The following is a 26,559-nucleotide window of genomic DNA, read 5'->3' on the forward strand; positions in this document are numbered from 1 at the left end:
GGCCATGACATCTGTTGCAGGGCTCCGTGTTCTTCTGTTCTAATCTTTTCTATTTGCAAAAGTAATGTAAAAATTTATATTTCCTATTGACACACTAAAGTTGAAGATATAAATAACCATCTAAAGACAAATGCTTTTGTGAAACATCTTATGTGACTTTTGCACAGTACTGTATGTCATTTATTGATGTGTGATTATTATTATTAATATATATATATTTGTGTGTGTGTGTCTGTATCATTTACGACCACTGGGATGTTGTTGGGGATTGGGAGGGGGAAGGGTAATAGCGGGGGTTAATGTTGATTCTGTGTATATACATTTTTTGTTTTTCTATGTTAATTTATGTGAAATCAATAAAAAAAATTGTTAATCAGAAAAAAGAGCCAATTGCGCGATACATTTAAAATTTGAGTCCTTTGGCAGATTTTAATGCTGATTTGAAATATGTTAAAGGAATAGTTCACCCCAAAATTATAATTTTCTCATCATTTACTCACCTTTATGCTGTCTCAAAGTCATATGACTTTCTTTCTTCTGGCAATCACAAATAAAGATATTTTGATGGAGATATGAGATGAATATATAAAATACAATGCAAGTCAACTTCCAAGCTTCACAAATGACAAAAGCAGCATTAAAGGTAATCCATAACTCATGTGGTTTAATCTGTGTCTAAATCTAGGTTGAGTAAATGAGAGAATTATAATTTGAGTGAACTACTACTTTAATTAAAGGTGCTGCAAGCATTTTTTTTCCCCCCATCGTAAAGTTTGCAAAAAAAAAAACTCCCTTAAAGATATTCATGAAATAAGTGTCCTGAGCTATCACACCGGTCTCTGTGACAGCTGTAGACTTTGTAAACAGCAAACAAAAATGTGTCTGTGAACTGCAGACATTTTCACCTGTCAGTCATTTTGCTCGTTCTCATAGTGTTGTATTTGAAGCGGATCATTGAGGCTATGATTCATAATGTTTGTCAGTTGAGAGAGCTATTGTGCCACTGTTGAATTTGACAGCCATAGGAACAAACAATGCTGCTCTTTTGCTCTGTTTTGGCCTCAAAATTATATTTGGAGGTTTTGGAATTTGGGGGTATGGCTAATTCAACGGCTCAGTCACATGAAAGCTGCAGAACGCTGAAATCGCTTACAGCGCCTTTAAATTTGATCTTGTTTTGGAGATTTTGGTTTTCCTCCATTTAGATGCATTCAGCTGCCTATTGACTATTATATGTAAAAAAAAAAAAGATAGTTGCCCAAGGGTGTTACCAAAATGACCTCTGAGTGAATTGACTTGTCTTAAAAGGACTTTGGGTTCTCTTTCTTTCTCAGGAGAAGGAGGTGAAGAAATGGAAAGAGGAGCTGTTGGATCAGAGGAGGAGGATGATGGAGGAGAAGCTGCTTCACGCAGAATTCAAGCGAGAGCTTCAGCTGCAGGCTATCGTGAAGAAAGCTCAGGAAGAAGAGGCAAAGGTTGGGGATTTAGAATCAAATGCTAAAACTGTTAATTAAATGAATAGTTCACCCAAAATTGAAACCGAATGTTATTTACTCGCTCTCATGTCGCTCCAAACCTGTATGACTTTCTTCCTTGGAACACAAAAGGAAAAAACAAATCAGTCTTCACATGGCTTTTTATTATATAATGAAAGTTAATAGGGACTCTGTGCTATCAAACTCAAAAAACAAAAAAATTAAGCCACAGTAAAAGCAGCCAATGTGACTTAACACTGTATTCCATGTCTTCTAAAGCCATACAATAACTTTGTGTAATGAACAGACCAAAATTAAAGTCATTAGTCACTCTCAGATGTAATCATTGTTGAGCTGAGTTTGTGGACAGTGTAAAATCTTGGACAAATCATCTTATATTTGTTAAGCTCAGTTCTTATGTTGTTTTTTGTGTTTATGTTGGTGATTTGTGTAGGTGAATGAGATCGCTTTCATCAACACTCTGGAAGCCCAAAATAAGAGACATGACGTACTGTCTAAATTGAATGAATATGAACAACGTCTTAACGAACTACAGGAGGAACGCCAGCGGAGGCAGGAGGAAAAACAAGCCAGGGATGAAGCCGTTCAGGTACAGATCTCATTTTTTGTTTACTGCTCTTCATCATTTTGAAAGTGTTATACTATTATAATGTATATAGACAGACAGACTTTATTGATCCTGTGAAAATTGGGGTGCATTAGCAGCCACACAATCAACACTGTACAGTAAACATAGCGTTCCACATACAGTGCATTCATAAAGTATTCAGACCCCTTCATTTTTTTCACATTTTGTTATGTTCATTTCATTTTTGTTATGCAGCCTCATGCTACAATGCTTTAAATAATTTATTCCCCACATCAATCTACACTCCATACCCCATAATGACAAAGCAAAAACAAGATTTTTGATAACTTTGCAAATGTATTAAAAAGAAATAACTGAAATATCTCTTTGACATAAGTATTCAGACCCATAACGCAGTACTTATTTGAAGCACCTTTGACAGCAATTACAGCCTCAAGTCTTTTTGTATATGATGTGACAAGCTTTGCACACCTGGATTTGTGGAATTTCTGCCATTCTTCTCTGCAAATCCTCTCAACTCTGTCAGGTTGGATGGGGACCATTGGTGGACAGCCATTTTCAGGTCTCTCCAGAGATGTTAGATTGGGTTCAAGTCCGCGCTCTGGCTGGACCACTCAAGGACATTCACAGAGTTGTCCCTAAGCCACTCTTGCATTGTCTTGGCTGTGTGCTTAGGGTCATTGTCCTGTTGGAGGTGAACCTTTGGCCCAGTCTGAGGTCCTGAGCGCTCTGGACCAGATTTTCATTAAGGATATCTCTGTATTTTGCTGCGTTCAGCTTTCCTTCAACCCTGACCAGTCCCCCAGTCCCTGCTGCTGAAAAACACCCCCACATCATGATGCTAATACCACCATGCTTCACTGTTGGGATGGTATTGCGCAGGTGATGAGCGGTGCCTGGTTTCCTCCAGACATGACATTTGGAATTGAGGCCAAACAGTTCAGTCTTCGTTTCATCAGACCAGAGAATCTTGTTTCTCACAGTCTAAGAGTCCTTTAGATGTTTTTTTGCAAATTCCAAGCGGACTTTCATGTGTCTTGCACAAAGGAGAGGCTTCCGTCTGGCCACTCTGCCATAAAGCCCAGATCGGTGGAGTGTTGCAGTAATGGTTGTCCTTCTGCAAGGTTCTCCTATCTCCACAGATGATCTCTGGAGCTCAACCAGAGTGACCATTGGGTTCTTGGTCACCTCTCTTACCAAGGCCCTTCTCCCCCGATTGCTCAGGGCAGCCAGCTCTAGGAAGAGTCCTGGTGGTTCCAAACATCTTCCATTTAAGAATTATGGAGGCCACTGTGGTCTTGGGAACCTTCAATGCAGCCAAATTTTATTTGTAGTCTTCCCCAGATCTGTGCCTCAACACAGTCCTGTCTCTGAGCTCTGCAGATGGTTCCTTTGACCTCATGGCTTGGTTTTTGCTCTAATATGCATTTTCAGCTGAGACCTTATATAGACAGGTGTGGGTTTTTCCAATCGAAAAGTGTAGAAACTTCTCAAAGATGATCCAGTTAAATTTCAAGCGTCATAGCAAAGAGTCTGAATACTTATGGCAATAATATTTCAGTTTTTATTTATTTTTTTATTTTTTTATAAATTTGCTAAGTTATCAAATCTGGTTTTTGCTTTGTCTTTATGGGTTATAGAGTGTAGATTAATGTGAAAAAAATAATAATTTATAGCATAAGTAAATAAATAAATAAATAGCATAAGGCTGCAACATGACAATGTGAAAAAATTAAGGGGTCTGAACACTTCTTGAATGCACTGTATATTACAATAAATACAGGATATTAGGTATACATTTTAAACAACATGCAGAATTTACATAATATACACTGCATATATGACAATAGATAAAAACACAAAATAGATAAGGTCACATTACACATAGAAACACAAGTGTCTATTTAGCTTCCTTATTCTTTCTTACATATGGTTTCTATTATTCATATTAAGATATGCATGACAAAATAAGCTGTGAATGTATAACTATGCGACAATGCATCTTTTCAGGAGCGTAAGCGGGCTCTGGAGGCCGAACGGCAGGCACGTGTGGAGGAACTTCTGATGAAGAGGAGAGAACAAGAGGCCAGAATCGAGCAACAGCGGCAGGAGAAGGAGCGAGCGAGAGAAGATGCTGCACGAGAGAGAGCCAGGTCAGCATTGCTTGCAGCCTGCTAAACAGGCCAGGATTCTGAAAACACAAGGACAAAAGCCAAAATTTCACAATTTCTGCCAGGGTATGCAAACTTTTGAGCACAACTGATAGTTGTGCTCAAAAGTTTGCATACCCTGGCAGAAATTGTGAAATTTTGGCTTTTATTTAAGGATGGTGATCGTATGAAGCCATTTATTATCACATAGTTGTTTGGCTCCTTTTTAAATCATAATGATAACAGAAATCACCCAAATGGCCCTGATCAAAAGTTTACATACCCTTGAATGTTTGGCCTTGTTACAGACACACAAGGTGACACACACAGGTTTAAATGGCAATTAAAGGTTAATTTCCCACACCTGTGGTTTTTTAAATTGCAATTAGTGTCTGTGTATAAATAGTCAATGAGTTTGTTAGCTCTCACGTGGATGCACTGAGCAGGCTAGATACTGAGCCATGGGGAGCAGAAAAGAACTGTGAAAAGACCTGTGTAACAAGGTAATGGAACTTTATAAAGATGGAAAAGGATATAAAAAGATATCCAAAGCCTTGAAAATGCCAGTCAGTACTGTTCAAACACTTAAGTGGAAAATTCTGGGATCTCTTGATACCAAGCCAAGGTCAGGTAGACCAAGAAAGATTTCAGCCACAACTGTCAGAAGAATTGTTCGGGATACAAAGAACAACCCACAGGTAACCTCAGGAGAAATACAGGCTGCTCTGGAAAAAGACGGTGTGGTTGTTTCAAGGAGCACAATACGATGATACTTGAACAAAAATGAGCTGCATGGTCGAGTTGCCAAAAAGAAGCCTTTACTGTGCCAATGCCACAAAAATGTCTGACAACACCTTGACACGCCTCACAGCTTCTGGCACACTGTAATTTGGAGTGGCGAGACCAAAATAGAGCTTTATGGTCACAACCATAAGCGCTATGTTTGGAGAGGGGTCTACAAGGCCTATAGTGAAAAGAATACCATCCCCACTGTGAAGCATGGTGGTGGCTCACTGATGTTTTGGGGATGTGTGAGCTCTAAAGGCACGGGGAATCTTGTGAAAATTGATGGCAAGATGAATGCAGCATATTATCAGAAAATACTGGCAGACAAGTTGCATTCTTCTGCACGAAAGCTGCGCATGGGAGGCTCTTGGACTTTCCAGCACGACAATGACCATTAGCACAAGGCCAAGTTGACCCTCCAGTGGTTACAGCAGAAAAAGGTGAAGGTTCTGGAGTGGCCATCACAGTCTCCTGACCTTAATATCATCGAGCCACTCTGGAGAGATCTCGAACATGCGGTTCACGCAAGACGACCAAAGACTTTGCATGACCTGGAGGCATTTTGCCAAGACGAATGGGCAGCTATACCACCTGCAAGAATTTGGGGCCTCATAGAGAACTATTACAAAAGACTGCACGCTGTCATTGATGCTAAAGGGGGCAATACACAGTATTAAGAACTAAGGGTATGCAGACTTATGAACAGGGGTCATTTCATTTTTTTTCTTTGTTGCCATGATTTGTTTTATGATTGTGCCATTCTGTTATAACCTACAGTTGAATATGAATCCCATAAGAAATAAAAGAAATGTGTTTTCTTAAAGAATAGTACATATATTACCAATTCTCCAAGGGTATGCAAACGTTTGAGCGCAACTGTGTGTGTGTGTGTGTGTGTGTGTGTATGTGTGTATATATATATATATATATATATATATATATATATATATATATATATATATATAATAATTATATTTATTTTTCACATATTATACATTTGCACATATACAGTGAAATTCTTTTTTTCACATATCCCAACTAAGCTTGGGTCAGAGTGCAGGGTCAGCCATGATACATATCATATACAAAACCCATATACTGGGGCCAAGTAATCCATGCGACTTGTTGCATGCATCATATTTCAAGGCTTCTGAAGGCATACGGTAGGTTTCGATGAGAAAAACCCAAAATGTAAGATATTTTACAGAGAAAATCAGTGAATAATGAAAAGTAGGTATGGGCATTTCAAGTAATTTTGTAGTCGAGTACTCTAACACATGAAAATTAGTAATCACTTACTTGAAATTAAAAATGTAAGTTTTTCTTATTAAAAAATTAGCACTGTGCACAACATCTAGATTAAAAAATGACTAAAGAAAATCACTTTATATAATGCTAACATGTTCTTTTTGGGTGAGCTATTCCTTTAACAGCTTCATTCATCCAAAGTGCCAACCACTGCATTGAGTTGTAACGGCTAGATTTAGCTGAGAGAAGCAGTTTCATTGTTGCCAACGGCAGGCAAAGACACAAAGAAAAATCAGATTGCATTATTCGAGTAGTGACGGATAAGTTGAACATTTAAAGCTGAACGAGTACTCGATTCATTTACACACTTTTTTTATTACACACTTCCCCAACTAAGATTAAATAAAGTGTTGGAAAGTCTGTCAAACCTTGTGCTGTTTCTGGCTGTGTGTAGGTTCTGCCACGTTGCATATCCTTCTGACGGATCCCAATTTTAAAAAAAAAGAGTGCCTAAAGTTTTTCAACAAGAGTCCCTGAGCAATTCTGCCTGATCTTTACGATTTGTGTGGCATGTTTCAGCACTGATTGTTTGTCACAACGGAATGCATTTTCAGGTCGAGGCTTTGCAAAAATTGCTGTTTAAGAAGGATGCGGCACTTATAAACAACATTGCTTTAATTTAAAAATAACTGCACTAGTATGCTGTTTCTCATTTCACATGCTAATAGGGCATTTACATATAGGTCTTAAAGATACATCTAAAAAAAAATTTACAGTTTAATTCTAAAGGCCATAAAGAGGGTGAAAAATGGTCATGAAAACAAACAAAAAAACATTTTACTTGCCTAACATTAACAAATGGTCCACAGGAACAAGAAAATTAAGGAATATTCCAGGTTCAATACAAGTTGAGCTCAATCAACAGCATGTATGGCATAATATTGATAACCAAAAAAAAAAAAAAAAAAATCATTTTGACTTGCCCCTCCTTTTCTCCTTTTAAAGCTAAAATCTGGGTTACAGTGAGGCACTTACAATGGAAGTGAATGGAGCCAATTTTTGAATGTTAAAACACTCACTTTTTCAAAAGTATAGCTACTAGACATAAACAATGTGTGTTAACATGATTTTAGTGTGAAAATCACTTACTAACCTTTTCTGTGTAAAGTTATAGCCAGTTTTACAACTTTGTTGCCATGACGATGTAATGTCAACAGACCCTAAAATGACTGTAAAAATTACAATTTAAACAACTTTACAGCATAAATAATACATGAGTTTTAACAGAAGAATTAATGTGCTTTTATAAAATTATTAGCTTCACATTTTGCCCTTTTAAGCCCTCCAAAAATTGGCCCCATTCACTTCCATTGTAAGTGCCTCACTGTAACCTCAATTTTTGCTTTTTTAAAGAAAAGGAGGAGTGAGTAATCAACACTGCCACAAATGCTGTCATTTGAGCTCTACTTATGTTGAACCCAGAACATTCCTTTAATATACAATGATCCCTTAAATGCGATCTTAGGCCACTTCCACACTAATACGTTTTCAGTTGAAAACACATTCATGTTGCTACATGTGCAGCTCTCATCCACACTAATGGTGTTTTCCTCCACCGAAAATTGAGACTCTTATAACCGTTCACTGTGAACGCATACTTTGGAAAACAGTGACGTGAGGATTGTATTAGTGTGGATGTGGCCTTAATTGAGAATATTGCTCTAGCAGCACAAAGATCTTAATATGTCTCATCTGTCATCTGAATTGTGTTTTTTTTTTTTTTTTCAATATATATATACACCGTAGAGACCGTGAGGAGCGCCTGGCAGCTCTCAGTGCAGCTCAACAGGAAGCCATGGAAGAACTACAGAAGAAGATTCAGATGAAGGTAATTATAAAACATACGTGATCTCAATTTTGACAGCAGTTTCAAAGATTGATCCTGTTCTATGACAATATTCAGACCCCACTGTCTTGTATCAAGTTTTCTTTTGCTCTATTTTTAACGTGTACGTGTCATGTTTTTTAGCATGATGAGAGCAGCCGTAGACACATGGAACAGATCGAGCAAAGGAAAGAGAAGGCAGCTGAGTTGGGCAGCGGAAGACATGCTAACACGGACTACGCACCCAAACTCACACCCTATGAACGACAGAAACAATGTTCTCTCTGTGATGTTGTGGTTGGTACTGCATTACAGGATTCTTTTAGATTTGTTTAATGACTAATGCATTATGCTATAATTAGTGATCAACATATCTGGAATATAGTAGTTCAGTAATTCTCAACTGTTGGGTCGTGACCCAAATAAGAGATGATTCTGAGAGGATCACAGATGGCAGAGACAAGTCAATGTTAAATGCAAATAATAAAATGCAGCAGCTTGTATTCGTAGGCTAGCGAAATAAATGTGCATATCAAGTTTTAAATTATTGAAGTTTGCTGTCGAGTGCTATTAGATTGGTCTCTCTGCCTTTGTTGTTTTGCAAGGCAGAGTACATAATATCACGACTACAAGGTGATCTGGAGGATTTTCATAGAGAATGCATTCAAATGAGATTTTAACTGCATTAATTAAATATGAACTTTGGGCGGAGATTAATAGCTGGGCGTGATTATGCTTTTCAAGCGACAGGCCACAAATCTTTGAGTGGGCCGCATTTATCTCTGACACGCCTGGCTTTTACTGCAGCCGGGGCCAGACACCTTGGAGCTTCAAACTGGCATCAGATTAAGCGCTTGGGGAGAATGAAATCTAGTTAAAAATGTCAGATGACCTTGGCCAGGCTCTGACACCAGAGATCATCTTTAGGTCAGCGGGAAGCACTCTAGTTAATGACATTAAACACAGACTGTCCTGCATGGGCTTGACTCCAGGACTCAAAGGAGACAAACAACACAAGCATAAAGCATCTAGATACTGTCCTCCTCACCTGCCACAGTTCTGTCCAGTATATGTTCGGCTGATTAGTTGTGAACCTATGTGTTTGCGTGTATGCAAAGCACCTTGCAGTACACTTATTACAACACTATAGGAACCTGAGGTTAAGTTCATGGATCACCTTTTTGGGGGTTTGAACCCACAACTGTTCGGTTAGCAGCCGACTAATCTACACCACCCTAGTTCTCATGAAGGACACATCCATTGCATGAATAATAGAGGTAGTCTATGAAGGAGAAGTCTGTATGTTTTCACATGACCTCCTTGAGTTTTCAGGACAGGTGAGCTGCCCTACAGGCTCAAGAGGTGACATTCAGGCTAGTTGAAATCAGTACCCAGGTGCGCGTTACATTCAAAATGGAGGCGTCAGAGCTCTTTAGTCATTTTACTTAACGGTTATTCTCCTGCATGGTCTGATTTTGAAGCTCTTATGCGATGTGTTTGTGAGCTTTGCAGATGTCAGTCAGGATCAAGGGCTCATATTTAGCTTTAAAGGGTCGGAACATATGTCTTGACACCCGAGAACTGTCAGGTCCTTAATGATGCCGAAACGTATTGTGAGGTAGATGGTGAGGTTTATCTCAGGCCCTTGGCTTTTTCATTGTCGAATCAACCTTCGACCTCTGTGTTTGTGTTTGTAGATCACCTCTGAAGTGCACCTGTTCAGTCACATTAAGGGGAAGAGGCACCAGCAGGCCGTTCGGGACAGCAGCAGCATTCAGGGGCGAGAGCTGTCGGACGAGGAGGTGGTGAGTCTCCAAAAAACTAATGGCAAACGCTGGAAAACAACACTGAGGAAACCAAGGTTGTAGCGTTCCCCTAGGGGTTCTTAATGGAACTGCAGGAGGTTCGCAGAGATTTTGATGGAAATACAAATAAAAGAAAATATAATTTATAGTTAAAGTGTAACATAGCAAATATTTTTTTGTAAATAATTTGAAATTATTAGAATTTTTATATATTTTTAATATTTAAAAATAAAAAAACAAGTTATATTTAATAATATTAAGATAAAAATAAAAACACACATTTAAAAGAAATCTAAAAAAATATATAATATTTGTTATAAAATGTGTAAAGTTAAACATTTAAAATAAATATTTTACATATTTTATTTACTTTGTTTTTAATTTAATAAAATGTTATTACATTTGTTAAATGGCATGTTACTATTTATTTATTTATTTATTTTTTTAATTCTCATGTTGCATACACCGATCAGCCACCTGCCTAATATTGTGTAGATCCCCCTCGTGCCACCAAAACAGCACCAACCCTCATCTCAGAACAGCATTCTGAGATTCTAATCTTCTCAAAGTCATTGTACAGAGTGGTTATCTGAGTTACCGTAGACTTTGTCCGTTTGAACCAGTCTGGCCATTCTCTGTTGACCTCTATAAACAACAAGGCATTTCCGTCCACAGAACTGCCCCTCACTGGATGTTTTTTGTTTTTGTCACCATTCTGAGTAACTTCTAGAGACTGTTGTGTGTGAAAATCCCAGGAGATCAGCAGTTACAGAAATACTAAAACCAGCACGTCTGGCACCAACAATCATCCATGCAATTATCTAATCAGCCAATCGTGTGTCAGCAGTGCAGTGCATAAAATCATGCCGATACGGGTCAGGAGCTTCAGTTAATGTTCACATTAACCATCAGAATGGGGACAAAATTTGATCTCAGTGATTTGGACCGTGGCATGATTGTTGGTGCCAGATTGGCTGGTTTGAGTATTTCTGTAACTGCTGATCTCCTGGGATTTTCACACACAACAGTCTCTTGAATTTACTCAGAATGGTGCCAAAAACAAAAAAACATCCAGTGAATGGCAGTTTTGTGGACAGAAATGCCTCGTTGAAGAGAGAGGTCAACAGAGAATGGCCAGACTGGTTTGAACTGACAAAGTCTACGGTAACTTGGATAACCACTCTGTACAATTGTGGTGAGAAGAATAGTATCTCAGAATGTTTTGGCGGCATGAGGGGGACCTACACAATATTAGGCAGTTGGTTTTAATGTTGTGGCTGATCGGTGTACACACACATAATATGTAATACATAATTATGTAATTTATTATTATTATTGCACGTGTATTGAGTATTTTTAAAGTAAAATCTGTAAAAATAAAATCAAAATATGCACAGAATAGAATGCTCATAAATAAAATTTTACATGCCATGTAACAAATGTAATTTCTATATATGATTTAATAAAATGCAAAAAAAAAAGAAAAAAAGAGGGTGTTTTAAATGTTTCATTTTTACACATTTTATTTTTTTAAAGAATTTTTTAATTAAAATATTTAATAAAATTTGGTACGTTATCACATTTTTTTAAATACTATATTTTTTTAATAATTAAGAAAAAGATTAAATCAGATTTTACATACAAATATGAGTCATTACATTTATTTTTAATTGTATTTATTGAAAAGTTGAAAAATTGCTTAAACTTCAAGTAAATAGTTTTAAGCAAAGGGGTTGAGATGACAAAAAAACAACTGTAAACACTACCAGAAACTCTGATATTCGCAAATCTAAGAAAATTTGTGGAAATGTATTGCACTCTTGCCCATGTCCCTCTCTCTCTCTCACACACACACACACACACACACACACTACTTTCAAGTGCATCTTTTATGGGATACATTTCCTTTTATGATTTTGCTACTCATTTTTATATCCCCAAAGTTAGATGGGATCAACAGAAATTTTCCCCCATTTTCCCGTGTTTCTGGGACTGTAAAAGGCTACAACAGAATCAACACATATAGAGTTTGTGTATATGGTGCGAGGTGAGATCACCCTGCCTTGTCTCGGGCTTGACAGAGTGCCTTTCCCATGAACGGTGCTCGTTAAATGCGGGATCTCTGAGTGCAATATGAGATTGCCTTTCGCACTGGGCTTCTTTGTACGGCTGACAACTGTTGGTGCTATATGCTGCACCTTTGGCCCCTGGACCTCCTTCATTCGAACTTTTTTTTTCTTTTTTTTTTTTTTTTTCAGTGAGTAATATTTAAACCACCACAGTCACCTCGGAATCATTAGCCTTGTCTGCGGCCACCTATTTTTCTGCTTGACAGCATGATAAACACGCAGCCGAGCCACTGCACCATGTTTTTCAGCCATGCGACACGTCAGGTGCAGCTGACTTAATGCGCCCTGTCTAAACTGTTAAGCTTGATGTGTTGAATTTAATTAATGTTGAACTATTTTTAAAATAACTTTCATGTCTTTTACATAAGTTGTTTATATAAAATAAGGAAATTGCCATTTACCTGTGAATTATGTGATGCAAAGTTTAACGAAATTAGCTAAACTAGAAACTTTAGCGTGTGAATCTCACAAGGCCTGTCAAGAAAATATACAGGTTATATTTCAAATTAAAAATGTATTCTTTCAAAAACATTTCAAAAGTTCAAAATCAAAGAAAAAAAAGAAAATGCTTATTTTAGGACCTTGAAGGTTTTTTTATTGTGACACTAGTGTTTGTGACTATTTCTGCCCAAATTTTCATGTCTTGATGTTTTACTTTGACTGTTCTAATTATGTTCAGTGATGATTCTCATTACCGTAATACAGCATTTTTTAGAGTGTTATGAAATAATTTGTTTTACATTTAAATCAGCATAATTTAAAGCAAGTACAACAAATGCTATAGTGATGTATAAATACTTTAAAATTTAAGTAATTTATTTTTGACATTACAATAATAAGAATTGGGGTAGGAGCTGCGTAGCTGTTAAAAATTGTCATAGTGCAAAATGATCCTTAAAAAAAAGGATAATTTCTTGACCAGTGTTGTGAGATTCACCCTCTTGTGAACCGTAAATTCACACTGTTATTTTGCGCAGGCAGCGTTCATTAACCATGTTATTGTCTCTTATTTGAAAAGAACACAGTCCTTTTTTTAAGCTTTTTAAGCACCTCTGACTGAGTTTAAGCAATATGTGTCAAAACTTGCAGTTTTGGAAAGTCATTCACAGTTGTAGCATTTTAAAGAAACCCAGCTGTAGGACTTTTGTTTAGATAGTCTTGCCATGGACACTTCGGCCCTTCTTATTTATGTCTCTGCCCATTTTGGTGTGCAGTATTTCATTCACGCAACCGCCAACTATTTTCCAGTCGGCACTTCCATAATTCTTGCCGTTATGAAAGATTTTTTAATTAAAACTAAGATGGTTGGCTGAACCGTGCAGAGGTCACAACATAGTTTTTCAGCGGAAGCGGGCCCAGAGCCTCCGTCTGTCCTCGTATTTAGTCATATTTTGCTTTTTTAAAGACTCTGTGTTAAATGGAAAATGCGGAGATTTTCAACAGCGAGGGATCAATGAGGCTGCGGGACACTTGGATTGCCTTTTGGTCTTCTTACTCTCTTTATTAGATGTCTTACTCTCTTTATTGGATGTCATCTCTTCTGGTTTAATGTGATATATTGGTCGCTCCAGGACCTTTGTGTTTGATGTATTGGAGTTTTATTTATCCCCCTCATTTGACACCAGATAAAGAAGCAAAGCTGAACACCCAGTTATTTCAGTTAAAACATTATGAAGCTTTGGCCTAGTCAGAGCCATGGCCCTAGTGGCTGGCACACATGCTCCAGGCACATTGAGCGGTAGTGCTCATGCGGGAGATGCAGGTTCGAATCCAGGCCTGTGTTGTTTGGTGTCCGAATCCCTTTTCCTTTTCTTGGCATCATTTCCTGTCATCAGTCCACTAGTGATAGACCAATATATTGGCCAAGACGATATATTGGTGTTTGGCTAATTTGAAACTGTGCTGATGAATATACATGGTCGTCAATTCTGCCTAGTGTCGGTTCCAGTCTTGTCTATGGAAAATACACACTTCTATTTTCAAATCTTTTTTTATGTATTTGAGAGAATACACATTGTGTAAATAAGTGTTTCAGCAATTTTTTATGTTCCTTTTATTATGAAGCCATTATGAAACCCATATGGCATGAGCTATTATGAAACCCATATCGGCCGACCATTACTTTCTACTTAGTCTCTCAATAAAATGGCAAAAAGCCCCACAAAAATAACAGAATATATACTGTATTATATTAAAAGGGCTGTCAACCAATTAAAAATTTAATCAAATTAATTACATGATGTGCCGATTAATCAAATTAACTGCATATCAATGTTTATTGAGAAAGGCCCCGAATAAAGATAATTAATAATATAATAATTATAAATATAATGTATAAAAAATATTGTAATTCAGATCATTTAAGTTCAGTACATTCTGTACATATACAGTTTATTATGGCAATAGACAGATAAAGCATTTAGACAATACAAAAAGTGGCTTTAAAGTCATTATATTGATTGTTTTATTTCCGTATCATTGAACATAACCCTATTATTAGCCTGCTTCCGCTATTTTTAACTGCTGGTCTATCTATGTACTCATGCGTCAGACGGACTCTTTTGGAGCGTCTCACTTTGGTTGCATTGCATCGTATTAGTTTTCAGCACCTCTAGTCATAGGTATTAGGATTGTAACGGTTCTCAGTAAAAAAAACTAACCGTACGGTTCGCCACCCACGGTTCGGCAAGCATTGGCACCGCTGTTCACCTCAAGATTAATGACGCATTCGTGTGGGATTTCCACGAATGATTAAAGTACTCAAGCAGCATTATCACAGCATCCCTTCTCGTATGCATTCTAATAGCAAGGTTAATCCTTCTATAGTGATGTACAACTTCTGAATATTGAATATGTTGAGATGAGTTAGAAGTGCACTTTATGTTGATGCATGTAGCGTATTAGTGCAGGTATTAAGTTAAAATGTTGATTTAGTAATTAGAGAAAATGTTTTTTTTTTAGTAAAAGACCCTGATTAAAATTAACCATGGTTTTATTATAGTGATATTGAAGTAACCATGACTGCTGTCACCATGGTTTTCTCTGCAGAAACCATGGTTCTGATGCAATTAACCATGCTTTACAACAGTAAAACTGTAGATTTTACTATATGTTGTAACCATGACAGTAACCATGTTGATTTTGTGACTATGATTTTACTACATATGCCATGGTTAAACTATGGTTACTGTTGTAAAACCATGCTTTTTATTAAGGGCAAACCTGTTGAAGTGTTTACTAAATAGATTATTCTTTGGATTTGGCAGTAATATTTTTTTCTGAACAAAGCAAATACTGAACCGTACCGAAACCGTGACCCTGAAACGTGATACAAACTGAACCGTGGGAAATTCTAACCGTTACACCCCTAATAAGTATGTATTTTAAGGACCATATGTGATGTTAATCGTAGTTTAAAACTTTGAAAAATTAGTCTGTTGTATGCTGCCTGCTTGTTGGTTTAACGAGGCGTGTTGCCTGTACTGCTGGAGCGCTGACTGCCCCCTGCTGCATCCAGGCGGTACATCAGGCTTGAAATGCTCCAATAGTAGGAACTTTGCTTGTTACAGAATTTACGTACAGGTCGAGGGCACGCTTAAATGCGTTAATTTTTTATTGCGTTATTTTTCATGTAATTAATTACACAGAAATTAATGTGTTAAATCAACAGCCCTAATTATTAAGCAATATAAGATATGATAGGTTGTGCGCTATTAGGCACAATGACCAGCAGAGCCCTTATAATATTTACTTCATGATGAAGTTGCTTAATAAAATAACATTTTAAAGTAAAGTGTATGTACTTAAAGGAATAGCAGTTCACCTAAAAATGAAAAATCTCTCAATTATTGCCCTGTGTTCTTAGTATCTTTCCAAACTGGCATAACTTTCTTCCATGGAACACAAAAGGAGAGATTTTGAAGAATGCATTGGCATGTAATGAAAGTGAATCAGCATCTGTGCTAAGCACCAAAATGACCACAAAAAAAAAAAAGACACGCCATAAAATAATCATAATTGCTACTTAGTCCTTATGCTCTTTTCCAAGTCTTTTGAAGCCATACTATAGCTTTGTGTAACAAACAAACAATTTCAGATGTTAAAACTAACGACTGAATATTAATATATATTTTTTTTTTTAAATATTGCACTAATATAGACTGACATGTAAACTAAGGTTTATAGTTGGCCTGTGGGTTCTGTGCTGTGATATATATAACAGTAGTTAGGTGAACAGGTTTTTCACGCCACAGATGTTACAGATTTCTGTAACTGAATAGACATAAGCCTTTTAGTCCCTTCTTTAAAAGCAAACGACACGTAAAGAAGCAAAGTGTGTTGCTGTTTGTTGGAGCAGTGTGAATACAGTTGATATGACTAGCAATAGCAAACCATTTCTCACTTGAATGAGTTTGATGCTTCAGCTCCCACCTATTTAAATAGTATGGTTGTAGCGTCACTTAGCGGTTTAGAGCAGCAAGTGCACATTTACCGCGGTAATAGCGACGGTAAATAAAAAAGCCATTCTTGACTAGTAACACCTGTATGTGGTATATTTTAGCACAGCTGGAATGCTGTTTTGACCAATCGATATCCAGGGCCAGAACTATCCTTTTTTATGAAATATGAAATAATATTATAAAATGTAATATGTAAAACTTTTTTATTGCAGGGTCTTCAAATTGTGTTGCAATGAACACTAACAAAATCATTGTCTTTTTTTCTAAGAGAAATGCTGTGCTTCTCAAACTTCACCATGTGAACCAATGCTTCCAAGGTGACATAATGAAATCCTGCAAGGGCTGCACAGCTGAGGCTGTGTGTGTGGGTTGTGGGTTTGTTACCTTATACCTCCTGTCTTTACATTGTATGCGGATGACAAACAGTTGCCTGTTTCACATTGGGGAGGGAAAGCCATCCTCTGCCGACCCTTTTGTGTCACACAAAAGAGTGGAGGATGGGGACATGTATCAGTGTAACACTGAGAGCACCAGCGGAGGTGTGATGTTTTGAGTGGTCTCTCGTTACACCCCACAGAAAGCACTGTGGGTTTATTCGGGGTGTTGTAGCCCACGGGCTGGTCTCTCTCACTTTTTATATCTCTCTCACATCTCTTTATCGCTGCCCAGCTCCTATTGTCCCTTTGTGCAAGTAGACACCTGTCCATCACCTGTCCATTGAATTTGATAGGACGTCATATGCTATATTGTCAGAGTCCCTTTTGAGTATCAATTTTTAATGTTACTTGTGGTGTTTTCTAAGGCAAGCGTCACTTACTATTGCTCATACTTCCAATTAAAATGTGATGTTTAACTCATTCCACACCATTTCTGTTATAATGAATAACAACTCAAATGTGTGGCTTATTGAGGGGAGGGGAGATGTGATATTACTTTAAGTGGCTGGGTGATTTTAAGCTTGGCAGATGATAAAACTGGCAACAACAAAAAAATATTTGGCATAGAGTTATCTATATCTGAGGGCCAGAATATCATAGAGACTTGAGGGTTGGCTCTTTTGACTTAAGCCAGAAAGCAACCACCTAAAAAACCTTAGCAACTGCATTGGAATACTCTAAAAGCCATTCAGCAACCACAATGCAACACCCCGGCATAGTTTTTTTTACACACAAAAAACACTCTTATTTATACATTTATTAATTCATTATAAAAAATAAATAAATAAAAAAGATAAAATAAAAGTAAAAAAAAAATAAATAAATACAAAAATAAGAAATTAAAAAAAAGAAATGGACTAGTTCAGCCCAAAATTTAAATTCTGTCATAAGTTACTCACCCTAATGTCATTTCAAACCTGTATGATTTTTCTTATGAACAAAAAAAAAATAAAAAAAATGATATATGCTGTATATAGCCTTTAAACAGTGCAAGTTCTCGCATGAAAATGCGAGCCTCTGCGAACAAACATCATGCACTTATGAACGAGCAACGGATGTCAAGATTTTAACTAAAAAAATTACTAATCGTAAAAATCGTATCGCCTTTAAATGAGATGCACAAGTTGCACAGACTACTTTTGATACTTTTGGATCCTTTAAGCTTTAAACTTAAACTTTTTTAACATCTGCCATTGTAATAAAAACATAGACAGGGATATTCAGTGAAGTACATGTTTTTTTACAACATGAGGGTGAGTAAATTGACATTTTGGGGTGAACTAGAAGTAAAAAATAATCAAGCTCATTCGTTTGTTCATTTATTCATTCAATCATCTTCAAAGTTCCCCACAATTAGTCAATGTGTACATGAAAATCCAAATCAGATAAGTTTTCTGTTCTAAAAAAATAGACTCAAATAGACTGCAGTAGGACCTGATTTTTCATTTAAAAAAATATTCTTTAATGAAATCCTGCTCAAATCTCAAACTTGTGTGCAAAGCACTGTTTGTTGAAGTGATGGACTATCGCCATAATGCTTTGCTTCACGTTATGAGCTTAGCTACTGCCCTGATCTCTTAACAGATCTGTTTTTGTTGTGCTCCCTTCTCCTCCAAACCCATCTTTGATATAATCTCAAGACTGTTATAGAAACAATCCCATTAAGTGAATGGCAGGCGAACTAGATCGCCTTTCAGAGAGATTACTCAACAGATGCCTCTCTGGCCACAGGGAGGCAATGGTTATGACCGCAGGGCTCAACTCCTGGTCTCGAGGGACGTAGGGGGAAGCCCACTCAAAAGCACACACAAATACTCGTCCATTTAAAACACTATATGATGCAAATGTACAGATTTCAAACAGAGGTCCTTGAGGCAGCGTTAAGGACAGGTGTAAAGCATTCAAGGCTGTTTGTGCCATGGTCGTTAAAACTTTGATCCTTTGTTATTGTTCAACGTTAATGAACCCCCAAAAAAGCTTTTGGAAGAACCAGATATCTAATTTTTGTTCTTCTCTCTATTAATGTCAATTGCTAAGGCAAGCATCCATATTATTTGTGCACATACTATGGGTCAGGGTTTTTTTGTTAACCCCTAACCTTAAGTATTAACTTTCAGCATGTATCTTGTCCTGCACGTTTGTGCTGTGGACATGAATGATACCTCAAATTGTTTGGCTTATTAAAGATAAGTATGCTGTTAATTTTCTAACAGTCAGACTTATGATTCACCTGGCAGGCAATAAAACAGGTGAGCAAAAAATCTCGATGTAAATAGATGTACATTGAATGAGGTACCTGATCCATATCTAAAGATAAGCATATCATAAGCTGGGTCCGAATGTGTGTACTGTCAGAGTATGTAGTGCATTAAATGAAGAATGTACTTCTCGGTCATTAATAAAGAATATTCTTTCAGTATGCAGGTGTGAAGTATACTTCATCCAGGAACGTGGGCATTGTCCTGTGACCTGAATATATGATGTAGGAACAACAACCGTGATAATGGTTTACTCTGGCTTTGTTAAGCAAGTTCAATTTAAGCACAAGGAACAGCTGTCTTGGCATATATAGCACGTACTGTTAAAAACAGCCACTCATCTCTCGGTTCTCCACCTTTTTTCTTTTACTTTTTTTTTTATATGAGGTCTCCTCAGCTCCTGTGACATTATGGGAAAGTAAAGTGTCCAATGGTTGCACACTTCTAGCCAAATGTAGGAGGTCATCCGGATATTTTTCACCAACTATTTTATAAATACTGAGGACTGGGTCATCCTACTAATTTGACAGACTGCTTTTGGCATACTACATAGTAGGGAAGTATGCATATTTTCATGCAGAGATAGAGACTCCCTCGGACCCCTTGAGGTCACTGAAGATACTCCTGAACGGCACTCTCGAAGATGCTAAACACAATATTTTCTTAAATTTGCATTACATTTCTAACTGTTAAATCATTTCTAACTTTCTAACTAATAATCTTTTTAGCATTATATATACTGTATGTAGTAATGTTAGTTAATATTCTTAATGAAAGTTATTATGATGTGTTACAGAGAAAATCTAGCTGAGAGTGGGTTACTGGACTGTGTAAGGGGTTGCTAGGTCTGTAAAGGTCCAGGGGAGTCACAGTACTGCACGTTTTGGATGCCTCCCTTACTTAACACCCCTCATTGAGGTCATTGAGCCTCTGCTATCGAGCTTAGTTGATTCCAGGGTGTTAAATGAGAAATGTTCACTGCTGTGGGTCCCCAGAACAGGAATTGAAACCCCCTGATCTAGGGTCAGATTCTTCTGTGTACCATCAACAAAGCAATAAACTCCATTCGTTGTCTTGCCTTACAACGAGGTTACATTTGTAAATGAAACATGCAAAGAGGATGCTGGATATGTATTTGCCGCATCCAATTTGGCACACACATTTCTCAAGTTGTAGCGCCAGAATCAAGTCAGCATTTATTTGGCCCTGTCCTCTATCGTTTGCATGCTGTCTCTGAAGTATCGACTCGGAGTGGGAACTCTTATCTCTCCCATCCTCTGAGGTGCCGGATGACAGGATAATTGGATAGTTGCTTTCTGGCACATGCATCACGTCATACGAAATTGAGTTACTTTTGTCTTTCTTCCCATGGAAATATCGACATCATCAGAAAGAGACAGAAAGCTATACCTCTCTCCCCCCTCAGCACTTCCGCTGCCTTAATGCCAGCGACGAGTGCAGAAGATGCCTTCGTAATTGCTGAACACAATGCCTGGCCTTGGAGAACTCTACATGCCACACAATGACGTTAACACCTGGGCTTTCAATAGAGGTGCTCTGCTTTACATCCTAGTGTGGGAGTTAAGCCCAGCCTTTGGACATGTGCTTGGTCGAGACTTGAGATGCCATTTTGATGTTTGATCTGTTCTCGCACCGTTCAAATCTGACACACCCATGTGTCCTTATTCCATTGTTTCGTAGGGATTGTGGTAGATGCATACAGCAGTGAACCGAGAGGTTTCTGTGCAGAGTAAAGAATCTTATATGCATTTATGCAAAATACAGGCTAGATAAAGGAAGCTTTCACTCCAGTGCCTCTTAAAATTGCCTCATCAAGCTGTCTCATTCTCATTTCACTGGTTTAATACTTCTTCCCTCTTGTGTCTTGAATGCCAGAATGGAAAAGCCATTTTCAGACTTGGTACATTTGCTTGTAGACTAAATCCAAAAGCTGATGCATGCACAAAAATGTGACATTACTTGGTTACATTATATGGACCGTAGCAAGTTATTTTTTGGTATTTTTTTTTCTCACTGTCAGTTCGCTAAAACACTCTCTCTTGCAGAATGTTAGCACAATGCTGTGCTTGCAAGTGTTACAATGACTATACTGCCCTGCAAATGTAAAAAAAAAAAAAACTGCGAAACTATAACCAAAATCGGGTCAAAGTCTTTGAAACAGAGTAGTACTATTCTGTCTTGTAGATAGAATAGAAATGGAATAGAACATAAAAGTATACTTACTTGAAATGTAGCATGGATATAATGGTGTTATTTAAAGTACATTTTATGAACCTGGATGGCCAAAATGTTTAGTGTGAAAATTTGTTGTAAGTTATTACATTTTCTTTTTGTCCAATATTTGTTTTAATTTGCAGGAACACCTGTCACTAAAAAAGTACATCTTAGACATCATGACGGACAGCAGCGTGCCCTCCGAGAGTGCAAAAGACGCAGAAGAGAGGCAGAAAGCTCGGAAAAAGGCCAAGAAACTGCGGGCACGCATGAACTCAAGGTGATGCATCCCTTCTTTCTGTCTCTCTCTCTCTTTTCTTTATCTCTCTCTCTCTCCCTCTCTCTGTGTGGCTGAAGGGTGGTGTTGCAGTGTGTGAGAGCTTTATGAGTGACAAGGAGATGGAAAGCAGAGGCGATGTGCATCCCGGCTGTCCACACGGCAACACTGATGATCTTAATTTATGGCCACTCTCTGTGATTGGGGAAGAAAACGTGAGAATCGATCTGTTAGCCCATCCCCAGCACCCCCCACTTTCACCTGTTAAGAGCTTTTTTCCTAATTGGTTGCCACCATGCTGCCAAAACTGAAGGCTTCTTTTGTGTACAATAGTATGTTAAAGTATGTGTAAAGCATGCGTTTTTCTCTCTTCCAACTATTGATTTTTAAATGAAGTATCAAAAAGTCAATAGTAATCAACAAATAGGAGGGAACGCGTCGCAGTGTCCGATCCTAGACCTGGGCACAAATTAATTTTGCCTCCTGTCACAACTGATGTGTGTGTGTATCAGTGTAAATATGAGAGTAAATGTGGTATGGTTGTTTGTCAGTTCAGCTGAAGGTAGAGTTAAAAGCAGCAGAGATGGAATGAAATTGTACTATACTAAAGAGTCAGGGAGTCTTTTTATAAAATTGTACATTCACGTGACTTTACCACCAGCTAATAATTGTCACTGTGTGATTGTGTATTGGGAGGCCTTATGTGAAGTTTTATTTAGGAACCTGTCCTTCAGCAGATGATTGAGACAATAATTGCAACAATAAGGCATGGGGATTGGCTGTTTCCTAATCTAGGGGATATAAAAAAGTTTTATGTACAAACTTTTAGAGATTTCTGTGTATTTCTATGTTCCTGTAACCATATTAGTAAGTTGTAATTTCAGCGGTAGTAAGTTGCAATGAAATTACGATATTTCGAATTTTAAATATGTAAGTTATGATATTTGTACTTTGTAATGGAATTTCTATGGTCATAAGTTTTTTTTGAAATTCTTATATTGCAAAAAACTTCTGTTGCTGTTGTAAGTTATGCTATTTGTAAGTTTACATTTTTTGAAAGTTATAAATACATTTCTACATTCTTTCATAAGTTTTAATACAGTTTCTGCATTATAAATACTATATTTGTGATTTGTAATGAAATTTGTACATTTGTAAGATATAATAAAATTTCTTAGTTGTAGGTAACAATATTTGTAAGTTGTAAGGATGAGTTCGTAAGATGTAATAAAAAATTTCCATTGTAGATAATGATATTAGTAAATTTTAATGAAATTTCAATGTTAATAAGTTTCAATAAAACCTCTTCGTTGTAGATAATGATATTTGTAAGTTGTAATGAAATTTCTATGTTCGAAAAATTAAATTTTTGCATTGTAGATAATAGGGCTGCAACTAACGATTATTTTGATAATCGATTACTCTAACGATTATTAGAACGATTATTCGGCATTTATTACAACAATTAATCATTAGCTCTTAACCAGTTATTCAACTTGTGCCTGACTTAAAAGGTTGTATTAAAGAGGACAAAATAATTTTTTAAAAATACCTCTGAATGACATTCACTGATTTAAAGGGGGAAAAAATACTTTTTATTAAGTTTAATTCAGTAAACAAATTACTGCAAAAAATCCTTTTAATATCAAGTGTATTTGTCTTGTTTTCCATTTTAAAATTGTCTAAAAATCCTTAAAACAAGATACATTTACTTGAGAAACAACATATAAGATATTTAAACTTGCTTCAAGAGAATGTATCTTAAATATAAGTGTATTTTGTATATAAGTGTATTTTTTCACTTGGTTATACTTCTGCGAGTACAGTAAAGACAAAATATATTAAAGATCTATTCTCTAAAAGCAAGTCTTAATATCTTATGCTGCTTCTCAGGTGAATGCATTTTTTTTTTTTTTTCTCCCAATTTGGAATTCCCAATGCACTCTAGGTCCTCAGGTGGCGTAGTGACTTGCCTCAATCCAGGTGGTGGAGGACGAATCTCAGTTGCCTCCGTGTCCGAGACCGTCAATCCGTGCATTTTATCTCGTGGCTTGTTGGCATCTACGCAAAACTCACCACGCGCCCCACCGAGAGCGAGAACTACATTATTGCGACCACGAGGAGGTTAACCCAACCCTAGCAACCGGGCCAATTGGTTGCTTAGGAAGCCTGACTGAAGTCACTCAGCACGCCCTGGATTCGAACTTGCAAAATATTTGTATTTTTAATATTATATTCAACATTCTCAGATAAGTTTTTTTCTTCTGCAGTATAGCTGCTAAAGTAAATGTACATTGTTTTAAAGGAGTTTTAGATATTTATATTGGAAAACAAGCCAAAACAAAAACAAATACAAAATTTTTTGTTTCAGTGTGTAATGGGGCGAAGACTACCCTCTCTCACGTTTTTGTTCACTTCAATCCATCTTTAACTCACAAAAAAAACAAACTCTCTCTTATTAATAAAGCTGCGTTTTGCCAGTTTTCTTCATGATAAGAAATACACAGTGACATTCTGATTCAATATGTCGTGAGCCATAACGTTATAATCTAGCTGCATTAAGCGGGCACACTCAAGGGATGAGGGTCCCCGCGACAGAGTGTGCATCAGACGGGTGCAGTTTCAATCTCTCCCCCTTAGATCGGGACACTTCGCGCAACTCATAGAAGAGGCGCTGACCGCACGGAGAAATGGCAGTTTTGGAGTTTGTAGTTTTTTTCATGATCTGCTTCTGTATTATTTGAACTTTAATAAAGCTATAACGCTATAAATATAACTGCATTTAAGATGTAATGCTGGGGTGTTTCCTTTAAAGACGCTCGACATGCAAGTTTTGCTTCAGCGGAGCGGCAGCTCCAGCTCCACATATTGCACAACAAGAGTGCATTTGTATTTACTTATTTTGTATTTTTGTATGATTCCCTCATACTTTGTGATCTACATCACCTGAAGCTGTTTGGAAAGTTTGGAGTGCATCTGGACTGTGAGCTGTGTAATTCTTCCTCTCCTCAGTCAGGCACGAACTGCAGTGCTGATCTCGCACGTCATCATTAGAGTTTAATATGATCTCATGATACGTTAAATGAGATCAAACGACTATTCACCAACAAACATTTTTGTCGACAATTTTTTATTGTAGATAGATAACAACATTTGTAGGTTGTAATGACGTTTGAGTTCATAAATTTGTATTTTTATATAAGTTATACTGTATCTTACAGTGTCAAATTTATTACAAATTATGATCACAGATATTGTTATTAATGATGTCTACACCCTTAGTTCTGATGTGTAGTTGCCACCGGGGCTGTCAGTCTCTCGCTTTCACTATCTGAGGTCTCTTAACATGCAATAGAAAGGAGACCGGCAGTCTGTGCTGCTCCTGAGCTCATTAATTCAGAGGTAGCTCAGAGGGCAGAAAGCAGCTCTGAGCTTTGGCTGGGAGAGTGACAACATGAGCCTCCTCTGTTCTCCATCACTCCTGCACTGAGCCCTGCAACACTCACACAGCGAGGTAAAGAGGGTGAGGAGGAGAGTATGAAAGAGAGAGAACAGGCGCATGCTCATAAATCATGGCCGCCCACAGCCCCGGCTTGCTGAGGTTGGCGGCTCCACCACGGGGTGGAAATGAGCCGTTTTATAGGAGCACAGTGTGGCGTTTAGAAAATGCTAGAGAGCTTTTCATGGCCCTCCCAGGTTGCTCTGTCCCACAATGTCATTGTTAAGCCCGTTCAGTCCCCGGCATTGTGGTGTAAAAAAAGAAAAGTGGTTTAATTTCCTTTGCTGGACCCTGATTTATTCTTTACATATATGGCTTGTTCTTCATGTGCAAATGTGTGGTTTTAATTACCGTAAAAGTAGCATGTCCACCTGTGTCAGCATTAGATGTGGGCTTTAAACTTTGGAGTCTCTCTCTTGCTCCATTTCTAGTTCTTAAAGAATAGTTCACCCAAAATTGAAAATTCTGTCATCATTAATGGACCCTCGTGTCATTCCAGTCCTGTCCTGAAATGGAGACAATGTTGCAAACTGGATTCTAACTCATGCCTCCGTAATGAGTACTGTGTATCAATGGCCCTGTCCTAAACAAGGCCATCATTAAATTCACTGGGCCTGGAACAAAAAATGTTAGTATGGGGCCCCCTTCTCAGGCCCAATGAGTAGGCTCAATCATAGTTTATCTCCCCAAACCCCCCCAACACACACACTTTGTCACAATGCCTGGAACAAATTTTCCTGGTCCCAAATAATGGCCCTCAACCCTTGCGGTGTTGAGTCTACACTTTGGTGACCTACCACATAGACTGTCGAAAAGGACTCCGCTGTCAGGTCCATACCAGTGCACCCTTCTGAATCATAAAATGAATAATGGGACACCTGTAGTCTTGTGCACATCACGGACACTTACGGGCAATGGCCACAAGACTACCAGTTCACATCAGGTTCACCGTTTGGACCCAAACAGTCCTCCTCTGAGTCCTTATCTTGGTGACTTAGGGTGCTTTCACACTAGTGCTTTTGGTGCACACGTTGGTTAGTTTAATGTCAAAGTTTGTTTAGTTTTGTTGGTGAGAATGCTGTTTTCTGAACTCGGGTGCGCACCAGTGAACTGCGCCCAAGTCCACTTGAAAAGGTGGTCTGGAGTATGGGTCTTGTAACTCCAATATAGTTTGCTGCAGATTTGAACAAAGTTGTCCTAAATCACGGAAGTGAACCACTATTGATGATGTATAATTTGCAGGATGTTTCATGCTCTTGGTAGCAATTAATTTGGTACAATGCTTTTTTCATACCTGCTTATCTC

At 37.7% G+C, this 26,559-nt stretch overlaps 1 protein-coding gene across 6 annotated transcripts in view; it reads left to right on the forward strand.

The window, feature by feature from the left end:
- Positions 1–26,559, forward strand: part of LOC127437407 (S phase cyclin A-associated protein in the endoplasmic reticulum-like) — a 183,750-nt gene that overhangs the window by 70,484 nt on the left and 86,707 nt on the right. For all 6 annotated transcript variants that reach the window (XM_051692273.1, XM_051692275.1, XM_051692277.1 and 3 more), the window contains 7 exons: positions 1,335–1,475; positions 1,930–2,085; positions 4,096–4,238; positions 8,076–8,157; positions 8,299–8,451; positions 9,852–9,959; positions 21,622–21,758. In XM_051692273.1, coding sequence (XP_051548233.1) covers positions 1,335–1,475; positions 1,930–2,085; positions 4,096–4,238; positions 8,076–8,157; positions 8,299–8,451; positions 9,852–9,959; positions 21,622–21,758 — 920 coding nt within the window. The remainder of the gene's footprint in view (positions 1–1,334; positions 1,476–1,929; positions 2,086–4,095; positions 4,239–8,075; positions 8,158–8,298; positions 8,452–9,851; positions 9,960–21,621; positions 21,759–26,559) is intronic.

Source organism: Myxocyprinus asiaticus, chromosome 48 (assembly GCF_019703515.2).
Source record: "Myxocyprinus asiaticus isolate MX2 ecotype Aquarium Trade chromosome 48, UBuf_Myxa_2, whole genome shotgun sequence".
Taxonomy (NCBI): domain Eukaryota; kingdom Metazoa; phylum Chordata; class Actinopteri; order Cypriniformes; family Catostomidae; genus Myxocyprinus; species Myxocyprinus asiaticus.